We start from the raw sequence: 11,168 nt of genomic DNA, 5'->3' as shown, positions 1-11,168 counted from the left end.
TCACTTCTAGCTCTGGGCCCTCAATGATGTTATCTGTGGGATCCACCTTAAGTAGTCCCAGCTCTTCCTCCTGCTCTTGGCTGCCAGGGGCTCCCCAGGTGTTCCCAGAACCTGTAGAGAGAGGAAACAGGACCAGTGCTCATTGGGCAGGCTGTTCCCACAGTCCCCTGCACCCCTGGATCTCCCTCCCAGCCTCCCCAAAGGCCCCAGGCCCACTGCTCAGGCATGAATCTCCAACCACCTCTTCCCCCACTGCTCCTTAAATCATTTTTTCTAGGTTGTTTGGGATTGGGCATCAGTGGAGCAGCATTTATCTGAAACCAGAAAAAAGCACAAGGGGCTGGAGAGCCATTAAAAGAGATCTCCTCTGTTTGCAAAGAGAGCAACTATATCATGAGGTTTCTGTCTTTGTAAGACAGATCAGTAATTGGAGGTCAGAAACAACAGTTTAAGGGTCACTTTGAGATAACTTTGTGAAAGTTGTGCAGTTTGTGTTTATTTAATTTCTGTACCCATATAATCAAAGGTAGCTGGGTAACATTGGTCAAGATCACACTTTTCCTTGCCCAAGATTTCTTTGGTCTTTTGATTAAAAGTTGACTATATATTTCTGTCACTGCTTTTGCCTTTGTATTTCTTTCCCCTTAATTCTTTCACAAAAGTTGTGCACATTTTTGATTTATGTATCATTGTGGAAAGTATAGATGTCATATTATATAAATGAGATACTATTTTTCTGTAATCTAACTGTAATCTAAATATATTATTGATTATCTTGAAAATAATGGGCCTTCATCAATTTTATTCAGAAAATTTCTAAATTTACCAGGTCATTATTATTTTTTTGGAAAGTTTCTGTTGCAAGACTGCTTTTCTCTTCTTAGGTGCCTGCCTTTTCCATTTCTTGGTGTATCTGTGTTTTCCAGTTGTTTCTATCTTCATATTGAAATCTTTGCTACTTAAGTGTTGGTATGATAAATACATAATCCCTTGAGCCTTCTGAGTGTTTCCACTGTGAATATTGGTTTGTTATCGGCTGTCCAGTTATAAGTTATTGGGCAAAGCTATTTGTATTCATTTAATGGTCGAAACTTATCATACTCAAAATTATAATTTTTAGATCATCTTAATAAGGATCATTTTTTCTTTTTTATGTTTTGTTTTTCTTGTTTTCATTAATCTGAGAAAGACTTGTCTTATTGGAGAAAAGGTTTTATGTGCCTTGTAAGGTGGCTCGGCACTTATTCTTTTTGTGGATGACCTGAGTTCAAATACCTACATGCAAGTTGGGAGGTTAATAAATTTTTACTATTCCCAATTCAGCAGCAGATCTGACAACCTTCCTTTTTGTAAGTTACCTGTATATATATATATATATATATGTATGTATGTATATATGTAAGATAGTCTCTATCATGCACAAACATACACAAAAAAAAATAGCAGTAACCTCATTTCCAAAACTGCTTGGGACTTATAAAGCAGTTAGAGTAAATCAAGTTATTTTACATGTACACTGATTCTTTAAAAATCTCTTCTTGAAATTTCATTTAAAAAGTTTTCATTTCCTCACTCTGATGCAAACTTGGATTCAATCACCAAGAGTAGGTAACAACATGGTAATTGATCTCAACAGACATCATTTTCTTTATCATAAGAGAATGAGATGCTTTCAGTAATCAAAACTATTTTCTGTAAAGTAACAACATCAGAAAACTTCAAGAGAATATTGTAAATTTTGGTGAAACAGCCCTTGTAGTGTAGAGATGGATGCCACTCTGTAGAACGTGTGGCTGGTCACTTCCCGCCACCTGGCTAGCTTTACCCAAAATAATTACATGAAAACTGTATTCTTTTAAACACTGCCTGGCCCATTAGTTCTAGCCTCTTATTGGCTAATTCTCACATCTTGCTTTAACCCATATTTAGTAATCTGTGTAGCACCACGAGGCGGTAGCTTACCAGGAAAGATTCAGCATGTCTGACCTAGCGGCTGGCTTCATGGCGACTGAGTCACTTCCCTTCTTCCCAGCATTCTGTTCTGTCTACTCCACCCACCTGTGTTCTGACCTATCAGGTCAAGCAGTTTCTTTATTAATTAACCAATGAAAGCAACACATTGACATATGACCCACCTACATCAAGCCCTTTTCACCAAACATAATTTCAGTTATTGGTAAAGTGTAGTAATATGAGCAGTGGGGCTGCGTCCCCAGCACCCTCACCACCTGGCTAGCTTATGCCCCAAAATAACAACACACAAACTGTATTCATTTAAACACTGCTTGGCCCATTAGCTTTAGATAATTCTGATATCCCGATCAACCCATCTCTAATAAACTGTGTAGCACCGGTCTTACCTGGAAATATTCAACATGTCTTACCTGCCGGCTTGGTTCATCATGTGTGTCTGCCTCAGAGAGCAGAGCTATTGCGTCTGCCTGGGAAAGGGTAGCATGGCATCTCTGAGCTCACTTCCTCTTCCTCCCAGCATTCTGTTCTGTTTACTGCACCCACCTATGTTCTAACCTATCAGGGCAAGCAGTTTTTTTATTTAATTAACCAATGACCTTCCTCCATCAGTAAAGGAGAGAACAGGAGTATACAGGATGCGTGATGGTCAGTGATTTCATGGGAATTCATTTTGATTAGAATCTTGTAGTTCTTCTTTAAGAAACAATTATATATATTATATATGTATATATACATATACTATATATGTAGATTTGTTTTCATTTCTTGTTTTGTGAATGGTGCTGTCTATATTGTTGATTTTGTGAACCATAATTTAATTATATCATTTATTGTTTTTGAAAATGATGGACCTTCACCAATTTGTACTCAGAATATTTCTTATACTCTTTGGTGATAAACTGTTGATATGGGAGTGTCATATAACAATCTGTTGATTTCATTGGTTAAGGAATAAAGAAACTGCCTAGGCCCCTTAGGTTAACCCTTAGGTGGGTGGAGTAAACAGAACGTAAGGCTGGGAGAAAGAAGTTGAGTCAGTGAGTCGCCATGATTGTCCCACTCCAGACAGACGCAGGTTAAGATCTTTCCTGGTAAGCCAGCTCGTGAGCTACATGGATATTAGAAATGGGCTAGTCCAGGTGTGAGAGTTAGCCGAGAAAAGGCTAGATGTAATGGGCTAAGCGGTGTTTAAAAGAATACAGTTTCCGTGTAATTATTTCGGGGCATAAGCTAAGCTAGCCATGTGGGCTGCCGGGTGCTGGGGACGCAGCTCCGCCGCACTTAACACAACAAACAGTTTTACTTTTCTCTTCTTGGTCTTAGATGCTTGCTTCTAATTATTTAATTTTATTTTTCCTTTTTTGTTTTTTGACTTTTGAGACAGGGTTTCTCCATAGCTTTTGGTTCCTGTCCTGGAACTAGCTCTTCTAGATCAGGCTGGCCTTGAACTCACAGAGATCTGCCTGCCTCTGCCTCCCGAGTACTGGGATTAAAGGTGTGAGCCACCACTACCTGGCTTTAATTTTATTTTTCATTTATATTTTAATAATAAAACTTGCCTGAAGATCATAAAGTAAAACAGATACCATGGCCAGCCTTACACCCCAGGCAATACTGACACACACCTTTAATCCCAGTAGCCACACCAGTTTGTTGTAGAGTCAAATGCTGGTGTCTCATATCTTTAATCCTATCACTAAGGAGTTGCAGATAGGAAGTGGCATGCCTGGACAGAGAGAGAAATATAAGATGGTACGAGACAGGAGCTGAGGACTGAGTGTTTTGTAGAAACAGCATTCAGTCTGCAGACGTGTAGAGACAGGATACCCCATTTGGTCAGTCTAGCAAAATCATCTAGGGGTTCCCTTGGAGGGGATGCTGAGGCTAAGGAAATTTAGATTAAGAGAAATAATGACAGACTCATAGGATAGACTGAGAGGATGAAAGGTCAATAGAAAGCAGCCTGAGTTTATTTCTCAGCCAGCATATGTACTAAACACAGTCCAAAGGCAGATCAAAAAGCAGTACAGTCAGCTCACCACCTCCCTGCACTGTGTTTGGAGGCAGCTCAAACCTGTGCATTATCTGATTCAGCTAAGCAGCTTCTAATCACTAACAAGGAGTGCCCCTGGCTGGACTACACTAGCCCACATCTTAATACAAAAAATGGTCTCTTTTTAACTGGGCAAAAAGTTTTTTCTGTTGGCTAACACAGATGTTATTCATAGCCCTCAAGATTACTGGAAGAAGAACAGCAGGCATGCTTGAACTTAAAGGGCTTCTTTATGTCTGAAATGACTCCAGATGATCATTATGATTATTAATATTATGGTAAAGGGATATTTGTTGTTTTTCTCTCCCAAGAAATTACTCCAAGCTCGTTGCCAATGTTTACTTCCTGTCCATTAGGATTTAATATTAACATTAGGAAAACATGCTACAATTTAAACTTGGTCAATTCTTGCTAATAGATGAAGCTTCAATTTTCTTTTTAAAATCAACTCAGATATGTTCCACATAACTTTATAGCTTTTAGTCTGTTTATATGGTAAAAATATCAATTTTAAGATAATATCTTTCCTCTGTGGTAAAATTCCTACAGGGGAATGGATGGAGCATAAAATGTCTAGAATGAAGACCATGAAGTGGTGGCTCATTCCTTTAATCCCAGCTCGTGGGAGGCAGAGGCAGGTGGAGTTTAAGGCCAGCCTGGTCTACAAGAGCTAGTACCAGTACACATTCCAAAGCTAAAGAGAAAGCCTTTATCAAAAAAAAATGTCTTGAATGTAAACAAACTTCAGATCCAAACAATCTGTATGTACCTCCTATAATTTTATTTCCACTAAATCAATTTTTTTCTCTGCTTTAGATGATAATTCTCTTTGACTATTTAAATCCTTGTCACCTTTTATTGTTTGGTTCTAATTACTGTTTTGAATTTTTTTTACTCCAACAGTGAGATATAGATGGTCAATGTCTTGCAGCAATTTCTGAAAATTATTAAGATTCCACAAATAATATCACCTAATTTTTAACTTTTGGGGTAAAACTTTTGTAAAATTATTTTATATGCTGAATAACTAATAGGATCTCCTTTTTGTATAATTTTTAATCCCCAAAGAGACAAAGTTTGCTTTACATCTGCAAATATTTACTCTAAATTATGTACATTTGAATCATCTAATATAATTCTGAATAATGTTGAAAACATACCTAACTTGAGTATAATTTCAATTGTAATAAGTAACAAACTACTAATGTGCAGTACTTTATATCCTAATTTGTTTATAATAATAACTTTCAAGGACTAGAAATTTTCATTACATGTTTAAGTGATTTGTATTAGGTAAAATGTCTTGATTAAGAATATAGCATCATAAACAGTATGTTTTAACAAAAATAATGCCAAATTAGTATCAAAAGGAAGCATACATATCTATATCAATGTAAAAAGTTATAAATAAGTAGTTACTTTTTAAACTTAATTTTAAAGACCTACTCTTTTATCTCATCATATGTATGTATCCCCTTTATTCTTTTTAGAGCAGATTCAGTAATCTACACTTTTATCCTATCATTTTGTCGGGTGGTATTTTTAGGTGGATGTATATTTATGAGTATATAGAGGTGGAATCTGGCTTTGTCCCTCTATAAAACCCAACATGTTGTTAAAATAAAATTTCAGAGTTTCTGTCTCATGTCAGGAGCATGGGGCAGAAAGAAATAAGAATTTAGAAATTTTTTTATTTTTCTTCATATCTATTTTTGTCTCTATTGTACATGCCATTGAATACTTATGTCTGTATATGTCTATATAAATAATGTTTTAGTTTTCCACAATGAACAATGAATTTTCCTGCAGTAATTTTTGATGTTTCCAGGAAGAATTTGGGGCCCCACAACAACAACTCAATCTGGTTGATATTACATCATGATGATGATAACACTACTACAAGATCTGTTTTGAGTACCAGCTGCTCAAGATGGTTCCAACTTGCTTAGCTGAAATGGTGCACTTTTTACAATGTTGTGGACAGACCTCCTAATAGGAAGCTCAGACAACCTTACCAAATACTCAGAGACTATTTACAATTATACCAGACAGTAATCTTTGAACTTAACCATCATTTTACTTTCACAGAATCTCATAGAAAGAACATCGCCCCCATGACAGCTGGAAGTAATTCTAAAAGACTACATCCCCTCTCCCAACAAAGTTTGTCCTCAGGGTTAAGAACATCATTTAGGGGTTGATTATATTTGGTATAGGATTGCAGGTTGGAGGGGAAAGTTTATAGGCTCAGGGATCTCTTTGGAAAAAAATGGGAAAATTGGATGGAATAATAGATTAGTGTGAGCTTACATACTAATAATAGTGAGTAATAGAGTGAATGCTTGTGAGTTATAATTTATAGGCAATTGCATTGGTATAGATTCTTGTATATTGATATAATATTAAACTATATTGAATATTGTATGCATTCATGCTTCTACCTCTGCTTAAAACATTTTATATAATGATATATATTTATCAAATTGCAATGTACATTTCTACCACTGATCAAGATAGTTATATATTGTTATTTTGAGGTCATTGTCCTCATTTGTTGTAAGTTGGTTATTGTATAATATTCTAATATGAAGTCTTAGTCTTTAAGTTATAAAGGTATTAAGAATTAAAGATCAGGGCTGGAGAGATGGCTCAGTTTTTAAGAGCATTGCCTGCTCTTCCAAAAGTCCTGAGTTCAATTCCCAGCAACCACATGGTGGCTCACAACCATCTGTAATGAGGTCTGGTGCCCTCTTCTGGCCTGCAGACATACATACAAACAAAATATTGTATACATAATGAGTAAATAAATAAATATTAAAAAAGATCTCCCACTTTAAAAGAAAAGAATTATAGATCAATAGTCATCTATGTTTGTCATGCTTATAATTAAAATAATCAGGTTTTTTACATAAATAGAGATTATGTATCTTCAACCACTTCAAAGAACTGTAGAATATGGCATATAAATAACTTAGGGTTCTGTTGAAGTGAGGCACTATTGCTCCTGGTAGCATTGATCTCTTCCCTAGAGAAAGTTGAGCACTGAAAACACTCCATTAGGAGCTTGTTTTTTTCTTGGCAAAACTCTTTTGAGCAAAGACATGCTCACACCTCAACCACTCACAAGATACATGGTATCTGAAAATGGATAAGCAAATCTGTTAAATCTTGCCAAGAAAGGGTAAGATGGTTTTGAAAAATTCCCTACCTCTAAAAATGATCTGGCAGTTAATCTAGGTCTTAGCAAAAATTAGTCCCTTCAACATTGCAAATGAGACTTTGCATGATTGCCCAGGTAGCCAGTTGTCTCTGTAATTTGTTGTATATTTTGAAAGCTGTTTGATTGCACTTCCTGCTTACTCAAGTCATATTTCCCTTCTCAGATTTAATGGGGTTGAAGACTAGATAGCTGTGGTTACTTTCCTCTCATGACTTGTCCAAATTATTTATTAAACAAGAATTAAACTAATTAGGATAAGATAATTATTAAATATTTGTTCTTATTGTATATAATTTTGTATTGGTCTTAGTACTCTCTTATTTAAACAAAATAGGGAGGTGCTGTAGAAAGTCTTGCAGCCAGTGGTTTCCCATCCATTGGGACATGACATCTTACACTGTATTTGCCAATGCAGAGCATGAGTTTGGCCTCTTTTCTGGCTACATGATTCAGATTTTGATCTCTGTTCAAGCATAAAATTCTGAGTTGTGAGTCCATCCCTAAATAAATATACATCTATTTCTCAAATCTGAGCTGGGACTGAATTTCTTTTAAGCATCCTTTTTCCAGTATCACTAAATGTGAATCATTGAAATGACTAAATGCATTTTTTCCATTGTTGACCGTGAACCAATAGTGACTGGGTTCACAATGTATTTGACTGAATGAACAACCTCCCAGAAAACATTATGAATTTGAACAAGTTTCTCTCCTTAGTGATTTTCTTTCAATTTTCTGTGAATCTTTAGTAGGAAAAGCCTTTCTAGATAAAATTCCTCACTGTATGCTAGGAGCCTCGATACCCTCAAGTAATTTCCTGATATTTATATCTTCAGTGTTGTGTTTGACATTAATCAGCCAACTTCCTACTTATACTGAAATGCTTTTACCATTATTATAGGCTCGATCTCTAAATCACATAAGACATAGCAGAAACAGTTGTTATTCAGTGTTCAGGAGTTTGGTAACCTGCTGTTTTGTCTTGTTTGCTTATCTGAGTAACTGTGGCTCTCAGTTCCTGAAAGTAAAGGGAGGCATCATTCCTGGCTCTATTTGTTTTTATGTTATTGGATGATGGCCCTGGCATGTAGGTTTTGTTCATGTCGAGTGTATGCTGCTGTGCTTAGCTTCATGCTTATCTTGAATTTTAAAATTTGACAGAGGGTATCACTCTGATTCCCAGAATGCCATGGATTGATAACATAATAATGCCTGAGTATTTTGAGTCATTAAATCGCAGTTGCAAGAACTTTTTCCTGTTTGTTATGCTTGCTTTGATTCTTTTAAAATCAATATGACCATTTTATATGTCTGCATGGATATGCACCATATGGATACCTGGTCATCAGAGTGAACAAAGGATCTCACAAATCCTGACCATGGAAAAATGGGAAGTTGTGATCTCCATGTAAGTACTGGCAAATGTGTCCACCTCCATTCAAGATCAGCAAGAGTGCTTGCTGCATTACTCTCCCCTCTCTCCAGCTCTGTGTTGATAATTTATGACCAACATTTATATTTCTATTGTTTTCATCTGTCCATTGGTAGCACTTTTATATAGGCAGTTCTTTTCCTACAAATTTTTATTGGTATTACAGTTTATATTAGGGTACTTCAGAGGTCTGGAAGATGAATACAGAACTGGAGTGAAAACAACTCTTTGAAGGAGCTTCAATAATAGCCTTTCAGTTTTTCTATCCTATTGTTTGTTTCATTGAGTTTTGCAATGGAGATAGGGTCTTAATGTGTACTGCCACCTCTCCTGGACCTGATTGCATAGACTTGACTGACATTCAACTCAGAGACAAATATATCCACCTCTGTTTTCTGAGTGTTGTGGTTAAAGCCACAATACGTCAGTATGCTCAGTTTGTCCATTATTCTTTTCCTTTCTCTGGTATGTTTCATACAATTTTCTCATGCATACGATGTACTGTTGATCTTTTTTTTTTTTTTTTTCCTTTTTATTGGTTCTTTTTCTTTTAAGTTGAATTCCGGGGGCTTGGGGGGTTGGTTCGTTGTTTAGGGGCTTTGCTTGTTTTTCCAAGGTTCTTGGTTTCATTTCTTGGCACCCCCTTGTTGGTTCCCACCCTTTGGATTGGGTTTTGTTTTCTTTTTTTGGTTGCGGCCTTCCCCCGGGCCGGATTTTTTTTTCCTTATTAATTAATTAATTGTTTAAAAAATAAAGTGAAATCCCATCAAAAGTGTGGAGAAATGACAGAATTGACTCTCCTTTTCCATTTTCTTCTAAAGTGGCTACCTATGTCATGGAATAAGAATGGGGAACAGCAGAATCATACAACTATACTTTCAAAGAAGTATGCATTTACAATGTTGTCACTGTCATGCTTACATTGTACACATGTGTGATATATTTTCAAAGGCAGTGACCTATGATGATGTGCATATCACCTTCACTAAGGAAGAGTGGGATTTGCTGAATCCTTCCCAGAAAAATCTCTATAAGGATGTGATGTTGGAGACCTTCAGGAGCCTAACTACTATAGGTAAAAGTGAATTTATTTCATGCTTCAAAATGTGGAGACAACTTTTTCTTGGTTAATTATTTTGTTTTGTAATTTGTCTTAGAAAGAAGAAGAATGAGCTGAACAACACAGTCTTAGTTCTTATGTTCACTTAATATAATAAGCTAATTGTTGCACAATGTTAAATAATATAACATAGATATTCTGGTACTGTATTTTAGGATACATTTGGGAAGACCTTAACACCAAAGAACATTGTCAATTTTCTAGAAGATATGCAAGGTAATTTTCTTGTGCAAGTTCATAACAATATGCCTCTGATGAGTTTGTAATGTGTTCTGGAACTTTTAAACAAAAGCAATAGTATAAATAAGCACAGCTTTAAATGCATTGATGATTATTAAATTCTCACAAATCCATATACCTCAATTTCCTGTATGTGGATTGCATTTTCAAGGCATTCATTTAAAAATGGTCAAGGAAGCAACATTTATACAGATACCACCATTTGATTGATAGCACCATGAGAGCTCTGTTGTAGATCTGCCAGTCCATTGGTTTCTTGCTATTCATGACAGAAAATGTATACACATTTCAGTGATGATGAGTAGAGCTGCAAAACTTTCTACTAAAACAATAGCCCATGGTAAGTCTTGTATTTCTCATATACTTTTTGTGACTGTTCTAAACTAAGTTTAGTGAAATCAGCTATTAGAGTCAAGGGTCAAGGGGCAGTTGTTGTGGAGAAACCTTAATAACTATACCACAAGTCTGTGAAAGTCAAACCTTGAGGATTTTTTGTGGTAATCTTTTATTCACCATTCTTCTTTTCATATGTGTGTGTGTGTGTGTGTGTGTGTGTGTGTGTGTGACTCTTGACACAAGTGTATGAGCATAGGGATATGGAAAGATTTAGCATACCTCTCCTTAAGAACAATTAAGAGTAAGTAGATTATACATGTTGAATTGGGTCCAAGAATACAAAGTTAATTTATTTTCTACCATCATTGTTAATACATAAATACAAACTTAACATTACAAAAAATCCATGAGTTCTAAGTCTATGCAAATACTTCCGTGTGTCTTAGTTCACTTACCAAATGCATAATGATTTACAATATAGTAAAATATATGAATGCAGTAAAGTTGTTAAAGCACTCAGTATAAGCAGTTCTCTTCAAAAATGTGAAAAATATCCTAGACAAAATATAGGTATAGGTATAGATGAAAAGATAAACCATGACACAAAGGAATTTATCATAACAAATATTTTTCCAGATGCAAAATGACCCTTAATGAGAGAAAAAAACATGATGTTTAACAAAGTTATAAAACCTCAGTACTTGATTGCTTTTTACAATTTGAAAAAATATGAAATTAAATCATATAGATATGAAATTCAATAGTGCATTAAATGTGGTAAAACTTTTAAGTG

General features: G+C 35.6%; 1 protein-coding gene across 1 annotated transcript in view; it reads left to right on the top strand.

Annotated features, from left to right (window-relative positions):
* The window catches only part of LOC106144420 (zinc finger protein 431-like), a 21,287-nt gene that overhangs the window by 8,560 nt on the left and 1,559 nt on the right, over positions 1–11,168 (top strand). The window contains exons 2-3 of the mRNA XM_013354743.1: positions 9,631–9,754; positions 9,955–10,015. Of these exons, the coding sequence (XP_013210197.1) occupies positions 9,631–9,754; positions 9,955–10,015 (185 nt within the window). The remainder of the gene's footprint in view (positions 1–9,630; positions 9,755–9,954; positions 10,016–11,168) is intronic.

The sequence above is a fragment of the Microtus ochrogaster genome, unplaced genomic scaffold (assembly GCF_000317375.1).
Source record: "Microtus ochrogaster isolate Prairie Vole_2 unplaced genomic scaffold, MicOch1.0 UNK67, whole genome shotgun sequence".
NCBI classification, from domain to species: Eukaryota; Metazoa; Chordata; class Mammalia; order Rodentia; family Cricetidae; genus Microtus; species Microtus ochrogaster.
The sequence above is the reverse complement of the archived record's forward strand: the minus strand, read 5'-3'. Positions and strand labels throughout refer to the sequence as shown.